At 46.0% G+C, this 19469-nt stretch overlaps 1 protein-coding gene across 1 annotated transcript in view; it reads left to right on the top strand.

Moving 5' to 3' along the window:
• SGO1 (shugoshin 1) overlaps positions 1-19222 on the top strand; it is a 52014-nt gene extending 32792 nt beyond the window's left edge. Inside the window, exons 6-9 of the mRNA XM_082259850.1 lie at positions 1282-2115; positions 10544-10753; positions 10837-11032; positions 19075-19222. Of these exons, the coding sequence (XP_082115976.1) occupies positions 1282-2115; positions 10544-10753; positions 10837-11032; positions 19075-19204 (1370 nt within the window). The 3' untranslated portion in view covers positions 19205-19222. The remainder of the gene's footprint in view (positions 1-1281; positions 2116-10543; positions 10754-10836; positions 11033-19074) is intronic.
• Positions 19223-19469: the final 247 nt, after the last annotated feature.

Below are 19469 nucleotides of genomic sequence, written 5' to 3'. Positions count from 1 at the left end.
TTGTTGCCAAAAAGTTCGATTTTGGTTTCATCTGACCAGAGCACCTTCTTCCACATGTTTGGTGTGTCTCCCAGGTGGCTTGTGGCAAACTTTAAACAACACTTTTTATGGATATCTTTAAGAAATGGCTTTCTTCTTGCCACTCTTCCATAAAGGCCAGATTTGTGCAGTATACATAAATAATTAGGGGAATGGAGGGCATTGGCTATGAGGAAAGACTACAAGCATTGAACTTATTCTCTCTGGAGAAGACGCTTGAGGGGGGATATATCAATGTACCAATCTCTACTGGTGAGGACCCTAGCATAAGGAACAAACTTTTTAGATAAAGGGAATACAATCAGACACGTGGCCACTCAATAAAACTAGAGGAAAAACTGTTTAACCTTAAAATACGTAACGGGTTCTTCACGGTCAGAGCAGTAAGGATGTGGAATTTGCTTCCACAAGCAGTCGTATCAGCAGGGAGCTTCGATAGTTTCAAAAAACTATTAGATGGGCACCTTAAAGACCACAACATACAGTGGTATACAATGTACGGTAAACAGCAAACACACACATCATAGGTTGAACTGGATGGACTGATGTCTTTTTTTTTTTTCAACCTCACAAACTATGTAACCTGTTAATGGGGGGGTTCTCTGCAGCGGGGACTTGGTCACTTGTCGGTATAGAAGGAAAAATGGATGGGGCAAAATACTGTCAAATTCTTGAGAAAAATCTGTTGCTCTCTGCCAGAAAGTTGTCAATGAGAAAAAGGTTTACCTTCCAACAAGACAATGACCCAAAGCACACAGCAAACATGTCCAAACAGTGGTTGAAGGAGGAAAAGTTGAATGTCCTTGCATGACCTAGTCATAGCCCAGGCTTATACCTCATTGAAAATCTGTGGAATGACTTGAAAGACTGTAGTCCACAAACAGTCGCCATCAAATTTAACTGAACTTTAGCAGTTCTGCAAAGAGACTCTAGATTTGCAAAGTTAGTAGAGGCCTATTACAGCAGAATAAAGGCTGTAAATAAAGCAAAATGTGGTTAATCCAAATACAGACAAGGGGGTGATCCCTTTTCCAACTGATTCTTCTTTTTTTTTTTTTTTTCTTTCCTGACATGGTGTTTTTTTTTTTTTTTATACTGCATCTTTATCCTTTGTCTGCCTGTGCCATCAAGATCCTGTGTAGATGATCAGCAGACTTTATTATGGCTGTGAACCTGGTATCCTAAACAGTAGTATTTTAAAATGATTTGGTTTGTTTTACATATTTATTTTTGTGTCATTAGGAAGAAAATCCAGCTTATGTCAGCCAAGAACAGATGATGAAAACTCTGACATAGAGACTACAGACAACATGGACTGTTTTAAAAATGTGTCTGTGAGACGCCGTGCTTCCAATTTAGATACATGCATAGAAGAGCCCTCTATGGGTAATCTACTCGTAGGAAATTCTACTTTGAATTCCATGATGGAAGTTCCTGATTCAGAACCCATTGCCCCTGTGGAAGATGGTTTAAATAAGAACAGCAATGATGAATGGATGGATGCTTATATGAGCCAAAGTCCCTCAAAAGATGAAATTGTTCCATTTACAAAGCTATCTCAGATATCAAGTTCAACACCTGAGCCCAAACCAAAGCAAGTGTCCAAAGGCAAAAATGAGTTGCGCCCAGGACGAGAGAGGGCTAAAAAAGGCAGAGCAGAGGGGGGAGGTACAGTCCAGCTGAAAAAACCTTGGGAAAAGCCAAAACCAAGGGCTAGATCCAAGAGTAGAGAGAGGGGTGCAAGCAAGCCAGGAGCTTCTAAAGACACAATGAACAGTTCTTTAAATTCAGGTGATGCATATGACTTTGTTTTTGAGGAGAGCATACACGTTACTCCATTCCGTCAAGGCAGGCAGAGCAAAAATCTGGAAGAGAACGAAGATCCAGAGGAAGAGAGTAGCACCAGTGAGGAAGAACAATTGGATGACAGTTTATATCGGCCTTCTAGGGAAAAGTCAAGAAATCAAAGCATCGAGAAAAATACAGCTTCACTTCCTTTAAGGCCCCGATCTAAAAGAAACAAAGTACAGCAATCGGCTGAGAAGGAAAATCGAAGCAGTGATAAGTTTAAACAAGGTTTGTTCTTTTGCAACAACAAAGTATCACAAATTACCACAATTGGATATATTAAAATATGGAAGGTGTTTCTTCATGCCAAAGCACCTGATTTGAAAGGAAAGCTTAACACTTTTCTTAACATTCTCTCCCCTCCTCCTACCCATCTTGCATAACCTGTGTTTAAAAAAATAAAAATCTGAACTCTTTTAATCGGTCATGTCCGCTTTACCTCCCCTGTGTACGGGGATGCTCAAACGGCTGTGCATTCTGGGATCTGCTGTTTTGACACTCCTTTCCCTGTAGCAGCTGCTCACTGATACAAGGAAGCTGGAGCTGCAGGATCACCTGGCCGAAGCAGATTCCAAATGGCCAAGTATACAACTTTTTTTTTTTTTTTTTAAATGTCACATCACATGCATGATGGGTAGGATGGGGGAAGAAAATGCTTTTTAGAATGGTTGGTTGTTGGGCTTTTCCACTTTAAAACTGAACTCCTCTTGGAACAAATGGTGGCTGAAAAAGTGACTTTTTAGCACCTTGGCAAAATGATTGATCATTTGTCCGAACTGTGCAGAATCCAAAGCCTCAGAATCGACTCATCCTGTCAAGTCCCTCTCCCCCTTTAAAAAAAAAAAAAAGTTCCTTTTTGAGTTTTTGACATTTTGATGTGTTTTTCATGTATTGGTGTTTTAATTTTTCTAGGGTTTTTCTCCATTTGTTTGTTTAAAATGTATTCATGCCATCTGTAGTTTTGGGCACATCTGTGTTTAAAGTGATTGTAAAGTGTTAGAATGATTTAAGATGAAAAACCTTATATATTAAGGTGAAAAACTTTCTTTGCTGCAGCTGCCCCCAGACAACCCCTTTCTCTTACCTGAGCCCAATCCGATCCAGTGATGTGCACGAGCCCAACGGCTACAGCTGCGGTCTGTCTCCTCATTGGACAGATTGATAGCAGCTGAAGTCATTGGCTCCCGCTGCTGTCAATCAAATCCAGAGACACGGGAGTGGGGGACAGGGCTTAGTCCCATTGTCTTTTTTTTTTTTTTTTTTTTTTCAATGGAGTGTGCCTGCATGGGTGCCCCCATGGAAAGCGACTTTCAGTGGTGGCACCAAATGAAAGGGAGGAGCCAGGAGCGCCGGCGGGGCACCTCAGAAGAGGAAAAACAGGGCTGCTCTGTGCAAAACCCTTGCACAGAGCAGGTAAGTGTAACATGTTTGGTATTTTTATTAAGAAAAAAAAACAAACCTTTACAACACCTTAACCACTTAAGCCCCGGAGGATTTGGCTGCTAAACGACCAGAGGGCATTTTGCGATTCGGCACTGCGTGACTTTAACGGACAATTGCGCGGTCGTGCGACGCTGTACCGAAACGAATTTGGCGTCCTTTTTTTCCCACAAACAGCTTTCTTTTGGTGGTATTTGATCACCTGTGCGATTTTTTGATCACGCGCTATAAACAAAAAAAGAGCGTAAATTTTGCAAAAATAGCAATATTTTTCCCTTTTTTTTATATGAAATTCCCCCAAAAAAAAATGTAAAAATCAAAATTTTTTAATATTTTCGGCCAATTTGTTTTATGCTACCTATGTTTGGTAAAAAAAATCGCAAAAAGCGTATTTTGATTGGTTTGCGCAAAAGTTATCGCGTTTACTAACAAAGGGAAAGATTTTTGTCATTTTTGTTGTTTTTTTTTTAACGCGTAATGGCGGCGATCTGCGATTTTTTTTGCGGTACTGCGACATTGCGGCGGACAGATCGGACCCTTGACTGACATTTTTGACACTTTTGGGGTTACCAGTGACATTTCTACAGTAATCAGTGCTATACATATGCACTGTTACTGTAAAAATGCACTGGTAGTGAAGGGGTTAACTTTATTTGAGAGGGAGGGGCTGTGTGTGTCCCTAGGGGCGTGATTCTAACTGTGATTGGCTGTGGCTTCAACTGTATGCAGAGTGATCAATGGATCTACATAGTAGATCCATGTGATCAGCTCTCATACAGAGAGGAGAATGACAGGCAGCTTGTTTACACAAGCTGCCTGACTATCTCCCTCTCCCCCGCCGATCGCAGAGTGGCCGGCGGCGAACGGGTCCGCCGGTCACGCGCGCGGGGGGGTCCGTGACCACGCGGGAGCGGGAGCGCGCCTCCGGCGGCGCGCGCTCGCTCCCTAAACCCTCACAGGCGAGCGACGTAGACCTACGTCACTTTGCCTGTGAGGGGCTGACCGCCCACGTAGATAGTCGTGCGGCGGTCGGCAAGTGGTTAACTGCCTCCTTCCTGGGCCATTGTAAAATGTAATGCAGAAACCCTATTCTGGGTGGATGCCATTTGACATCTGTCACCCGCTATTTCCACCGGATACAGTGGATGACTGATCAGTGTACTGGCCTGCTGTCAGTACCATGTGATTGTTGTGACAAATCACAGCAGATTTACGTGACCATTGTAGACAATGGATGGTTTTGATTCATGCCATCCATTGTGTACAGTTGTGTTGCTAGCTGTTGGTCAGTAATCACATTGTACAGACAGGGCCAATCACAACTAATCAGGGCAAGCCACAGCTAATCACAACCGTATACAGTGAATACACTTTTTCATTCAGTAAAAATGTTTGCTTATAGCAGTGAAATTCACTACTATAAGCAATCGGAGTGTGTGTGTGTGTGTGTGTGTGTGTGTGTGTGTGTGTGTGTGAAATAAAACCATATTGAAAAAAAAAAAAAGTGACAGTTCAAAAAATGCACCATGCTTTTTGCTAAATAGCTTAGACGGTCTGGAGACCTGCAAAAATCCGGAATATTGCTGCACCCCTTGGTAACTTGAAGTATTAAAATCACATCACCGGTATGACAGGATCCTCAGGTTTGAGTAAGCGCTGACTTTAGCGCGAAACGTGTTACCTTTTATGTTCCTGTCATACCTTTTTGATGTGATTTTAATACTCCTGGCCGAAAGCCCCCCATTTCGATGGAGGGGGGTTCTGGCTGGAGTGGTTTTAAGGTGGACGTGGGGCCCCCCCATGTTCCCCTCCTTCCCGTCAGACACCCCTTTTAATCTGCACCCCCTGCTCTTATGCTGAGGCTTTGTGGGTGGTCTAGTCTACCACCTTGTGTGGGGGCAGGGCGCTATGGGGCGGTGTTTGCCATCGGCGAATGGATGATCTGCCGTGCAGGGGGCTGTACCTGGGGGAGGGGCTCCAGCCAGGCCCTGAAGCCTAGGGATATCTCCTGGTCCTGCGTGGGGCCACCAATTTCTTGTAGCCTGTGTGCTCAATGCACGGTGGCCATGTTTGTGTAGTCCGGCAGCCATTTTGCAGTTTGCCATTAACAATAGCAGTGGCCATGACAGTGGAGCCCTCTGGGCGGAGATTTCGGCGGTGGCAGCCCCTCTTCATCCCCTGGTGCTGACTTCTGGATCCTTTCGTTTCCTGATCGCTGCTTGTGCAGATTCTCCTAGTGGCTGCGGTGCCTGTTTCTGCGGGGTGGCGAGTCATGTGGGGTCCTTTCCCTCTCTTCTGAGGATAGATTGGTGCTCTGACTGGCAACCAGGTGGTGCTGCCAGAGCGGTGGGGGTTGTCCCTTAGCAGTGTGTTACTTTTTTGTGGGATCCCCCTGGTGACTCATGGAGTCTTTGGAGCACATCTCCCCACCTGATCCCCTCTGGGGCTGTGGGGCCCTCCGGGTCCCATCCATCGATGCACTGAGGGCGGTCCTGGAGTCCTTTGAGTCCCGGGTGGAGGTAGCTTCTGGGTGACGGGCTTTCATAAAGCGCCTTCCCCCTCATCGGTCTCCTCAAATCCTGAATCTGATTTGCCTGCTGCAGACGTGGGTCACCGTGCTGGGTCTGCGACCACGTGCCCTGAATCCTCAGATAGTTAAGATGATTCCTCTGCTTCTGCAACTGCGCACGAAAAGCCCCTGGTGGACGCACTGATTGTATCTGTGCTGGAGACTTAAAGTTGACGGAGGCGCAGGTTCTTTTTGGCACTCCCAACCCATCCAGAGCAGCAAAGGTTTTCCCTTTCCCCTCCTATTTTGACAGAATTGTCACTACAGAGTGGGGACAACCAAAGCGTCCCCTTGGAGTCCCTAAGCGAGTTGCTAGGCAATACCTCTATGAGGAGTCCCTCAAGAAGTGGAGTGTTAAACAAGGCAACCATGATTCCGGTTGAAGAGTCCCTAGCCCTTAAGGACCCAGCAGACAGGAAGGCGGAGGCTGTGGCCCACAATTTGTACACCTTTGCTGCTTCGGCATTGAGGCCGATATTCACCATTGCCCTGGTGTCGCAGATTCTGACCGAATGGGCTAAGCTTTTGCGCCGTGACCTAAAAGGGAAGTAGCTCCCCCCGCCTTCGCTGAGCTGGTGGACCAGATGGTCCAGGGGCTGCAGGTTATCTGTGATGCCTCCTTTTTGGATGCGGCTCCCCTAGTGGCTCGCTCTTTCGGCAGTGGTCCTTCGTCTTTTGGCTCAAATGCTGGTCTTCTAAAAAGGTCTGACTGATCTTCCCTTTCAAGGAGATCACCTGTTTGGTGCTACCCTGGATGACATTAAAGGTCTCACGGGGGGGGGGGGGGGAGTACCTTTCATCCGCAGGCTACAAAGGGCAAGGACCCTCGTTGTAGACATGGGTCCTCCTTCTTGGCTCATAAGAAGTTTTTTTTCGTCCCTCGGGGTCGACTGATAAGGGATCAAAGCCCTTTGGGGCCTTCTCTGGAGGGTCCAAGCAAACTTGGTCTGGAAAGTCAAGAGCGAGCTTCTCCAGACCCAGGGACAAAGGCCCCTTCCGTAGGAAAGTGCGCCTTCACCCGTATCTGGGGTTGGGACTACTTCGCTGGTTTCTGGACCCGTTTATTTCCCTAATACAAGACGAGTAGGTCGGTGAGGTAATTCGGTCCGGCTACAAGTTTCGTGCTTACCCTCCGGTAAGGTTCTTCCAATGTGCGACTGTCCCCGGTCCGTTTACAGGCTCTTTTTGGGGCAGTGCAGGACCTTTTACTTCAATGGGTGATTTCCCAGTTCTGACATCAGAACATTTTCCAGGGGTTTTTATTCAAACCTTTTTACAGTCCCCAGGAAGGATGGCACGGTACATCCAATTCTGTACCTTGAGGCGTTGAACTGCTTTGTGTGGGTGCAGTCGCTCAGAATGGAGTCCATTCGCACCGTGGTAGCTTCCCTGCATTAGGGGGAGTTTCTTGCCTCCAACGACATCAAGTACGCTTACCGTAACATTCCATTATGTCAGTCACCAGCTCTTCCTCAGCTTTGCCGTGGGAGAGGAGCATTATCAGTTTGTGGCGTTACCCTTTGGTCCCTCCTCGGGTCTTCACGAAAGTGTTTGCCCCAGTGCTAGCATTGTTATGCCATTAGGGGATCGTGATACTGGGCTAGTTGGACGACGACCTTCTGCGAGCGGAGTCTCCTACTGCTCTGGTGAAAAACTTGGAAATCACTATACAACCTTTTGAGGGAGTTCGGCTGTGTTCTGAACTTTCAGAAGTTTACTCTGGTTCTGTCCACAAAGCTGGACTATCTGGGTCTTACTCTGGACTCAGCCTTAGCCAGATTGCTCCTTCCTCTGGACAAACTCCAGAAACTGCAGGCTGCAATTCGTCTCTGGTTTTCCAGCGGGTGGTCATCCCTCCAGACTGGCATGCGGGTGCTGGGCCTGATGGTGTCTTCCTTCGACGCGGTTCGGTTTGCACAGTTCCATACTAGGTCCCTGCAAGGGAGATTCTAGCCAAATGGGACAAGAATCTGCAGTCTCTGGACAATCCGATCCGGCTGAGCCGGGGAACAAAAGAGTCCCTGATATGGATGGGGGCTTCGTTCTCCAGCGCTTCAGCTGGGCAGAAACCTTTCTCCCCTTGTATTGGACAGTGGTCACCACGGATGCCAGCCTTTCCAGCTGGGGAGGCATACTCTGCAGAAATTATGTGCAGGGATCTGGACACTGGAAGAGTCCAGACTACCGATCAGTGTCTTGGAACTCTGAGCGATTAGACTGTGCCTGAAACATTGGACGGATCGTCTTCAGGGGTTTCCTGTGCGCATTCAATCCGACAATGCCATGGCCGTGGCTTATGTGAATCCCCAAGGGGCTCAAGAAGTATCCTGGCGGATCTGGAGGTAGCCAGCATTCTAAGGTGGGCAGAACGATTCGCTCCAGCTCTCTACGCTGTACACATTCCAGGGGTGGAAACTGGCAGGCGGATTATCTCAGTCAGCAGGTGTTGGACCAAGGGGAGTGGTCACTTAATCTGGAGGTGTTTCATCAGTTGTGTCTCTGGAGAGGCATCCCCGAGGTTGATCTGTTGGCGTCTCGGCTCAACAAAGGTTTAGAGGTTTGTGGCTCGGTCACAGGATCTTCTGGCGAACGCCACAGATGCGCGGGTGGCCCCGTGGGGTCAGAATCATCTGGTTTAAGCTTCTGCCAAGACTTCTATGCAGGATCGAGGCAGAAGGGATTCCTGTCATCTTGGTAGTCCCGGACTGATCTGGTGTGGCTGGTCGCAGATGTTCTTTGGAAGCTTCCTCTCGGGGAGGATCTGCTCTCCCAAGGGCCAGTCTTCCATCCTGCTTTAGTCGCTGCCTTTGGCGGCTTGCCTGTTGAATGGCAGGTGCAGATAGGGTGTTTTTTATCTGAGTCAGTGATTCCAATGCTGTTTAAAGCTAGGAAATCTACTTGTAGTAAGATGTATATTGCGCGGTGTGAGCCTCTTGGGTCTCATCCTTGAAGGCTAAGATCCGAACCACTGAAAGAGCAACGGGGGTTGAGCAGAAACTGGCCTTGAGTACCATCATGGGTCAGGTGTCAGCCTTAGTGGTCTTTTTTCGACGACCCTTGGCCACACACCCCCTGGTACATACTTTCTATCAGGGAGTTAGGCACTTGACCCCTCCAGCGTGGTCTTTTGGTCTTTGTTGCTGCCTTGAGACCTCACTTTGGTGCTCTGTCTTCCAGAAGCCTCCTTTTTTGAGACTTCGGGAGATTCCCCTGCCTACACCATCTCAGAAGGTGCCCTTTTTGATGGCTATCACCTCTGCGCACAGTGTTGGTATTGGCTGCGTTATCTCATTCACTTTACTTGGTGGTTCACAGAGAGAGGGTGGTTTTTTGCCTCTGTCCGTCGTCCCTTCCTCAAGTTGTCTCTGATTCTCATTTGAGTGAAGACATTGTGTTGCCTTCCCTGTGTCCTAGGCCAAAACATCTAAAGGAAATTGCTTTTCATGTCTTGGCTGTGGTTCGGGCAATTGGGGTGTACCTGGCAGCTATGGAGACTTTTTAGGAAGTCAGACTCACTATTTGTGCTCATGGATGGGCCTTCTGAAAGGGTTGTCTTCTTCCTCTGCGACCATTTCCAGGTGCTCAGTGCCTCTTGGGCTTTCCGTCATCAGGCATCAGTGACGCAGGTTTGCAAGGTGGCCCTCCTGGTCATCGGTGCACACTTTCACAAAGTTCTATAAAGTGAATGTGTTGGCATCTGCAGATGCTTCCTTTGGCCGCAAGGTTTTTGCAGGCTGTGGTTTAGAGGACCTGGTCCTATTTGGGGTGTGTGTGTGTGTGTGTGTGTGTGTGTGTGTGGTTTTTTTTTTTTTTTTTTTGTTCAGATGAACTCCAGTTTTGGGTAAGTTTCTGTTTACCTAGTTGGCTATAGTTAGCCTTGGGAGTTTTTTTTTCGTTGTTCCCATTGTTCCCATCCCTCATATTTAACACTGCTTTGGGACGTCCCAATGTTTAAAAAGATCAGGAGCTGTGTCCGTCAACGAAAGAGAATATTGGATTTTTGACTTAAACGTAAAAGCACCCATGCCTCTGTGGAGTTATAATCCTTCTGACACTGCTTGTAACAAAAAAAGTAAACCAGAAAGTAGCTATAGCAGAAAGGATGTGTATACCCCTTGGGACTGCCCATAGGCGTAGCCAGACTTTTTTTTTTTTTTCTTCTGCCTATTGTCCTTCTACTGTAGGGAGCAGTGTAAACCAATGGTTAAGAAGATCAGTAGCTGTGTCAGTCAGTAAACATCAGAGAAATGGATTTTACAGTAAGTCAAAAATGTTTTTTTTTTTTTTTTTTTTTTTTCCTTCAAATTCTTTTTAGTTTAGCAAAAAATAAAGACCCCAATGATGATTAAATGCCACCAAAAGAAAGCTCTTGTGTGGAAAAAAAAAATGAAATTATTTTGGGTACAGTGTTGCATGACTAAACAATTGCCATTTAAAGTGTGACAGCGCTGAGTGCTGAAAATTGACTTGGGCAGGAAGGGGGTAAAAGTGTCTAGTACTGAAGTGGTTAAAGGTATATGCATCTCCCTTGAGTTTTGCATTAGCACTTTAGTATAAGTAGCACCACACTTTATGTAGTGACTTTTTTTTTGTGGATAATTCTTTTGTTTTAATTACAGCTTTCACTGTTGCATTACATCTTTACAGATATCTGTAACGCAAAGAAAAATAGAAGAATTAGCATGAATGGTCAAGGCGAGAATCCTCAAACCCCATTTAACAAAATCACTGAGTCAGTAGAAGGAAACAAAGAGAACTCCTTATTAAAATGTGCATATAAGGATGTAGAAGTGGAACGTAGCATAGACATTAACGTGGAACAAGATCATCTTCTTTTCCCTGCGGACAAAAGTTTAGGTACGTCGTCCTTAATTCATTTTATTTTCCTGGCATATTTTATATGGCTATCGGTTTCTGTTTTAATTTTTATATATTTTCAGATGAACCTGAAGGATTATTACCAGGTCACCGGATCAGCCTTTCTGATGTCACTAACTCTTTGTGTTCAGGAAGGAATGAAACCAAGAAATATTCTTTTCCATTTGCAAATGACACTGACCGGAAGCTGTCGGGAACCTCCATGAGGAAAAGGCGGTGTACAGTTACAGTTAATTATGCAGAGCCAAATCTCAGCAAGTGAGTGAAACCTTTTTTTTGTTTGACGTTTTTGAATGTTTGCAATGGCATCTTTAAGGTTAAAGTTTGTTTACAGTGCCACTAGACTGACTACATTGTGTATTCTTGTTCATTTGGGGAATCCAGAGGTAAGACCTTCGTCTTATTTCCCAGCTGCATTTACCTGCCATGGACATTGCATCTTTTGTTGGATGACCACTGATTTTTGTTAGAGGAGATTACACCTTGAGGTAGAGACTCCTAACTGTTTCAGCACCGCTTATCAAGGTTTGCAGAGCTGGATACTGAAGCTGTGAGATCAGCCTGTATATTTTCCAGAATGTATATGCTTTCCATCTTTTAGGCTGGGATCACACTGTGTGCGGGCGCAGCTCACCACAGGGGTCCGGTGCGTTCCTGTTCTTCGTTTCAGGGATGAATCGGGCCCAAATTTTAGTCTGGATTCAGACTTGAAACGCAACCAAAGATGCACAGGACCGTTGTGAAATGCACTCCGAGGCCACCCCCGAGATGAGTGAACCAGCTTCTTTGAGAGCCGGTCAGTCTCCTCCTGTCATGCGAATTGGATGCGGTGAAACCTGCATCCTATTCGCATCAGTGTGAACTCAGTCTTAAGTGTACATAAACACCTATTTGCTTTTTCTTTTCTTTTATAATTCGTTTTCCAACGAATGGCTTGGAAGCAAGACACCGTACCACAGTAATTGGCCAGTTAAGTTATTTTGAATGAGGGAGGTTTCCTTGCAGTTCGTGATCATCTATCTGATACTCCTATATTCCTAGGGACAAGCTAAAAAAAGATTAGCAGATTTGCACTATTGGCATACCTTTCTACCTTCTGCTCTCCTACAGAATTAATATGCTTTCCATCGTTTAAGAAAAAAACACACTCCTTTTTTGCTTGCTTTCTTTTCATGATATGCTTTTTAATCAAAGTTTGATTTTTTTTTTTGTCTCTAGTTTTTCCAGTACAATTACTTGCCAGTTTTTTAGAGTTTGTACATTAATAGTAGGAAATGTATTTAGTAGTGTATATTTACCCGCACAATTACTTGTTCAGAAGATAGTAATATATGCATGCGGCTGCATCATTGTCTCAAGATTGCTTTGGGGGGGAGGCTGGAAGATTTAAATTGACACTTGCAGGTTATCAGTCTTTCACTGTAGAAGTAAGTTCTGAGTAGTGATGGGCTCAGGCGTGTTCAGGATCGTAATCCCAACTCACCTGAGCAATCCTGCAAGGAAGCGGATACTGTACACCGCCAATCCTAGGCAGTGAGGCATTTCCCAGTCTGTGCAGCTTCGGCTGGGGTTCTGCAGATTTCACCGGTGGGTCGGGACTACAAGTGCACGCAGAAGTGCTCATCGGTCTAATGAACCCCTTGATGTCTCCATACTTAGAACCTGTTACTACTTTTAAAAGTGCAGCCTCCAACGCCCCTCATTTTGCTAGTACTCAGTTGGGGGAGGGCTGTGGAGTTTCCCATATCTCCTGGCTCCTCAGTTTCTACCTTGGCTCCTGTGCTTTACCCTCCCTGTGGCTCAGGGTTACAACTTTGTTTGATGTTTTAAACTGCCTCTTACAACCTCCCCGATCACCATAATGCTGTGGTGAAGTTTGAGAAACTTCTGGGAGGCTCTTGGCACCACTACAGGGAATAGTGCCTACTCTCTGCTTCTTTACAAGGACTTGCAATGCGAGCACAGGCACAATACAGACTGGTGACCTCACAGGAGCTGGAAGGCCGCCATGTAGGAAGCTTCCACATGGAAACCAGACTGGTAACTGAATAGCGTTCTTTTGCAGCCAGCACTGCTGGTTATTTCTGAAAATTGCGGCGGTATTGGTTCTTCTTAAGAACTGCTTTTCTACGAGCGGGTGGACCATTGGTGATCAAAGGCAGTACCTAATTGACAGTCTTTACCTTTTTGTGCAACCAGCACCGGTGTCTTAATTCCTAAGACACCCATTCATCTCACCTGACTTGGGACTGCTATTTAGCATTAGCACATTATTGTTGGCAGGCCATGTCTCAGCAGTACAGAGTTTACAAATTCCTTTAGGTAGAGAGGAACCTGAACGTAGCTCGCCTTGCACTGTATTCCCTGGCAGTCAGTTAGTTCCATGTGGCTCTGATTCTGTTCTCTCGTCTTTCCACTACCTCTGGAGCTCCTTTCCCTGTTTTGTATCAAGGGAGGAGTTCTCTTCTGCTATTTGGTTAACACACAAAATCTTTTCCGGTTTAGACTAGTGATCGACCGATATCATTTTAATACCGATATTTTCGGACATGTAAAAAACTTTTTTTTTTCTTTTTCTATAGGTACTCCTTGTGGAGGGATCTGGGAGTCTAAAAGACCCCAAACCCCTCCTCGGTGCTGAAAAGCATTCAAAACGTCAAGTTTGGCTGTTTTGAATGCTGTCAGTTTTTCTAATTCGGGCACTGAGTACCCGGAAGTGATGTCATGACATCACTTCGGGTTTTTTTACATGGAGACTGGCGCATGCGTACTTGCGGCAGGGATACTGGCTTTCACGAGGACACATCTTCATGCTACACCGGGTCTTCTCTTTGGAGGTAGGTAGGGAGACCCGGGTGAGCCAGGGGGGGTACTCCCCTCCCACTCGTAATTACAGCCGAGCGGGTTCTCAGCCGCATCGGTTGTCATTACAAGACAGCCGACCGTCGGCTATGGCACCGGTACCGGGGTGATGCCTCTACAGCACTTTCCCGAAATATCGGCTATATCGGTAACCTCAAGGGCCGATTCTGATATATCGGGGAAATTTCAGATCAGCCCCCGATTTATCGTGTTGCCTATAATCGGTCGATCTCTAGTTTAGACTGTCTTGGTCGGACCAACTTAAAATGGCCTCTTCCCAAATTACAGGTTTGGGATCATGTAACTTTCTACTTCTGGTTATAAAACACATCTAATAAGTAAAATTTCTTCCTAAATTTAAGACTTGTAGCACAATACAAAATGCATTGTGCTATGTTTTTGGATTAATAAAAAAAAATAAATTCAGATAAGTGTATACTGGTTTGTGCAAAAGTTGTAGCGTCTACAAACTATGGTACATATACCAGAATTTACAGAGCTTTAGACGTTGTAATTTGGTGATCAGTGGCTTATAGTGTGACTGTGATAGTGTAGCGGACGATCTGGCTGGGAGGGTCACTGATATTGACATCGCTGGTGACACGAATTCAGTGATAATAATGAACACACTACTAATGACACTGAGTGGGAAGGGGTTAACATTAAGAGGTTAACTGTGCCTAACAAGTGTTGTGTGCTGCTTTTACCTACAGATCTGGTTGTGTGTTTTTTTTTCCCCTGCTTGTCAAGGAGAAGAAACAGCCAGATCGCTGTTCTCTGTACATAAAGTTCTGTTTGTGTAAACACAGAACTCTGTGCTGTGATTGTACACAGCCAGTCAGCATTTTTCAGCCAAAATCATTGGCTGAAGTCTGCTGCAGAACTCATGCCGTGTCCAATAAGGGCATGGGTCAGCAGAGGGTGTGCACATGCATGCCGCCAAACCAGGAAGTTAACCTGGATGTACTGGTACGTAGCAGTGCATGGCTGTGCCACCCGCTCGCAGTACATCTACTGCGAGCGGGTCAGCAAGTGGTTTAACCACTTCCATACCGAGCCAGTTTTGGCACTCCGCTCCTACATGTAAAAATCATAATTTCTCTATCGTTCATTGACAGATGCAGCTCCATATAATCTTGACCATTGGGTTATGCTGCCCGCTACAGAAGTAGGATACTAGGCAGGAAAAAAGCTTTACCACGCCTATGGGGCTGTCCCTGCAGGAATACACCCACACACTCTGCTATAGGTCTCCCAGCCTGGCCAGCGAGTGTGAGCAGGTTATAGTCCAGCACTAGGCCTCGCTATGACAGAGCCCCATGGACGGGGGCTGGCCCACGAGTGAAACATCACGCCGGGACGCACACGACCTGGGATGCCCTGAGTCTCTGCATACCCCCTGGCTGTCAGCACCCCCCACCCGGGGTGAAGAGGTAGTCTGTTCGGAGTGGTTCCCTCCTGATGCTGTGGTATGTTGAGTAAGTGTCCCCCCCCCCCCCCCCCCTCATTTCTCTGGCGGTCTTGGGGTGGAAGTGGGCCCCCTCCCTGGAAAAGTCTGACCCTCGGTTCCCCTGGCGCCTCAGTGATACCAGGCCTCCCTTAGACCTGTTCTCCCCCTACAAGCGGGGGGGGGGTTAGGTCCTGGTGGGGACCCCTGATGCCACTGTCTGATGACCCCCCCAGGGGGGTTCTGGAGACCGCATGGCGCACTGTGGGGGCCCCCATTTTGCTGTAGTTTTTTTGCCCTTCATCAATGTAAACGTTTCTTATTGGAATGCATAGGCGGCCATGTTTTGGTAGTTCCCCATAGGAATGCATGTGGCAGCCATTTTCTTGGAGTCCACAATTGCTGGAAAGCAAGGGAGAAGCTAGGGTGACTCTAGGCATGACCCAGGTTTTTTTTTTCTGTGTCAAATAGTTTCTCATCTCTGCATAGAACGTTCCTGTAGCCTCCAGACTGTTTTGGTGGTATGTTCCTGGGGTCCCTGTGGGTATTCCTCACTCACCCTGGTGCAAGCTGTGTTATGGCTGTGACTTGTGGTACCGCTGGTGCAGTGGTGCGGATCACGTTTTTGCACCTTTTCTTAAAGGGACACTGCTTTTTTTTTTTTTGTATTAAGTGATTTATGGAGTTTATGGACCAAATCTCACCTACAGACCCACTCAGTGCGGTTGCAGGATCCTCCGGGTTGCAGCCTCTGTCTGCTTTTACAGCAGTTTTAAAAACCTGGTTTCAAAAGTGGGTTTAGTTTTAAAAAATACCACTAGCAGAAAGTGCCCTATGCCTTCCCCTGTCTCTCTCCCTATTATCCTCTGATTCTGAGGTAGATGTGGTCGCATACCATCCTGGTGGATCTGCATCTTCGCATTCTGACGGCGAGGAGGATATATCCTTGTCAGGTGCCGCGTGGGGAAAACGTGCTGGTGGAGGTACCCATTGTGTGTTGGTGCAGGAAACCTTAAGAATGGCGGATGATTCTACAGCGTCGGGGACGCAGATGTCTTTTGGCACCCACATATCCCAGGAGTCAGGCAAGGTTTTTTCCTGTCCGGAACTTTTTGACAACATTGTCAATGAATAATGGGTGCATCAAACAAATGTTAGTGGTGCCGAAGTGCTTTTAAAAGGTGCTACCCCATTCACGGATGCAGTTTCCTCTAGGTGGACCGTGCCACCAAAGGGGGAGCATCCAGTGTCTAGGCTAAACAAGTCTACTGTGCACCCGGTGGAAGAGTACCCGGTATTTACAAACCCCGTGGATAGACAGATTGAGCCTCTGTCCCACCATTTGCATGTGTTAGCGGGCTTAATACTAAAACCAGTCTTTGTGATCACTCTGGTGTCACAGACCATCACAGAATGGGCAAAGTTGCTGAAAGGTGACTTGGAAATGGAGTAGGCTTGATGGAGCTAGTGGACTAAATGGTCCAAGCCCTACTGTATATATGTGATGCGGCTCCACTGGTAGCCAGAGTGTCTGCAGTGGGGATTGCTATTAGACGCATGGTGTGGCTGAAAAGCTGGTCTGCGGATCAGGCTTCTAAAAAGGCTCTTTCCGACCTTCTCTTTATGGGGGACAGGTTGTTTGGATCCTCCCTGGATGAGTTGATCAAAGGCCTTACGGGTGGGAATAGTACTCTTTCACCCCAATCCACCCAAGGGCAAGGCACCGTGTAATACAGAGGCCTTCATTTACTGCACATAGGCGGCCCTTTCGTACCTTTTGTGTCGCAGAAGAAAGGAGCTAAGCCATTCAGGTCTAACAAGGGTTCCAAGAAGACATGGTCGGGTAAGCCGAGAACAGGCCAATCTGGATCTGTGGACAAATCGGAGTCTGCATGAAGGGACACCCTCACCCGTTTCTGGGGTGGGGGGGGCGTCTTCACTTCTTTTCAGGACCATGGACTTCCTTGATTCAGGACAAATGGGTCCACAAACTGATCCGATTGGGTTACAAGATTGAATTCCAGTCTCGATCGTCAGACAGGTTCTTCCTGTCCAATCTACGCCTATCTCCAGACCGGTTAAAGGATCTATGAGAGGCGGTACAAGATCTGCTGTCGCAGTGCTGATTGTGACGGCACCTTCTCGGGAATGCTTTCAGGGGTTCTATTCAAACCTGTTCACTGTGCCCAGGAAAGAAGGTGGAAGGCAGACTGTGGTGCAGGCTTATTTCATCAAGGGTCGGGTTCCTCCTTTCTCTGTTGAGGCACTTTCTACAAGGGCGCTTAGTGCCTCTTGGGCCTTCCGTCAGGCGTCACTGGTCCAGGTCTGAAAAGCGACCACCTGGTCGTCTGTACACACGTTCACCAAGTTTTACAAGGTGGATGTTTTTGCATCTGCAGATGCTGCTTTTAGCCGCAAAGTTTTGCAGGCCGCTGTTGCAGAGGCTTCTGCCTCTTGTGGGTGTCATTTTCTTGGTAGGTGAGCTCCAGTTGTTCCTAGTTGAGCTCTTTGGTTACCTGGTTTGCTTAGTTAAGCCCTGTGGGGAATTTATGTTTTTTGCTGTGTTTTTTACCACCCCTCATGCTGACACTACTTTGGGACGTCCCATCGGTCAAGGAAGCTATGAAGCTGTGTCTGTCAATGAACGAAAAAGAAAACTGGATTTTTGTCCTACCGTAAAATCCTTTTCTCTGCTGTTCGTTGACAGACACAGTACCCACCCCTCTGTGGAGCTGGGTAATGTATTCTTCTGACATTGCTTGTTACAAAACTGAGATCCTATAGCAGGAAGTGGGAGTATACCCCCTGGGACTGCCCTATAGGTGTTGTCAATTTTTTTCCCGCCTAGTGTTCTACTTCTGTAGGGGGTCAGCATAGCCCATCGGTCAAGGAAGCTATGAAGCTGTGTCCGTCAATGAACATCCGAGAAAATGATTTTAGGGTAAGACAAAAATCCAGGTTTTGCTAGAAAATTACTCAGAACCCACAAACATTGTTTGTTTTTTTTTTTTTTTGTTTTTTTTAGCAGAGACCCTGGGGAATAAAATGGTGGCCATTGCACACGGTATTTGAGCAGCATTTTTTCAAAAGCGTTTTTTTATTTTTTTCCCAAAAAAAAAAAGTTTAATGAATAAAAAAAACACTGAAGTTAGCCTAGTTTTCTTGTAGAATGTGAAAGATGTTACGCTGAGTAAATAGATACCGAACGTCACTCTTTAAAATTGTGCACAATAGTGGAATGGTGCAAAACTTCGGTACTTCAAAAATCTCCATAGGCAATGCTTTAAAACTTAGAATTACAGAGGAGGTCTTGGGCTAGAATTGTTGCTTTCGCACAAACGATTGCGATGATACCTCACATGTGGATTGAACGCCGTTTACATATGTGGGCGTGACATATGCGTTCACTTCTGTGTGCCGGGATGGGGGCACTTTACATTCCTTGTAATAGGAATAAAAGTGATTAAAAAAAAAAAAAAAAAAAGTAAACATCCCTTTTAATAGGAATAGGGCATGACAGGACCTCTTTATGGAGAGATCTGGCTGGAAAGCCTGAGATCAAAAAAACAACCTCGGCTGTCTAGCCGAGATCACGGCAGTATTTACAACTGTCAGGCCGTCACGCCTGGGACTTCGAGAGTCGTAGAGACTGCTAGGGACTGTCTGGTCCTCGGTATTCTCTATGGTGTACTTCCGCCGGCGGCAAATTCCTTCTCCGGCTTGCTGATCACACCGGCGGGCCGGTAGAAGCACCGGACAGGGGGAATGCCTGTAGCTGCAGGCATTGTTCAGATCTCTCCACTCAAAGTCCAGGATGCCCTATGATGTCCAATGGTAAGGAAGTGGTTAAAAAGCAAAGAAAAAAAAATGCTATTTTCATCCCATTCCAACTGGTGTTATAAAGAGGCCAAGGCAGCATTTCAGGTGATGTATTTAATCCCCCTAAAGTAATATGAGGTTTACACGTTTTTGTTTTTCTTCTCTTTTTTAGGAAACTCCGAAGAGGTGATCCCTTTACAGATACTAAATTTTTAAGCTCTCCAATTTTTAAGAGCCGGAAATCACTGAGCAGAACATCTCTATCAAGATACAATGAGGCCTTTGTTGGCTGCCGTAGATAACAGCTAATGATCTGAAAACTGACGAGCACAAGTTGATCTTGTATATATTTTCTTTTTGGACAAGATTATTTTTTTTGTAAATATTTAAATATACATTTTGTAAATATGTAAATGTTCAGGTTGAGTCTTTTTACAGGCCTACTGTTTTTTTCTCTTCTCACTTTCCACATTTGGTCTATTTGTACAATTTTTTTATTATATATGATTTTGCCATGCACTTCTTAAAAAGGAACCATGAGAAGGTAAAAACTTGAATAGGTTACAG

This window comes from Pelophylax lessonae, assembly GCF_965119305.1.
Source record: "Pelophylax lessonae genome assembly, chromosome: 5".
Taxonomy (NCBI): Eukaryota; Metazoa; Chordata; class Amphibia; order Anura; family Ranidae; genus Pelophylax; species Pelophylax lessonae.
The sequence above is the reverse complement of the archived record's forward strand: the minus strand, read 5'-3'. Positions and strand labels throughout refer to the sequence as shown.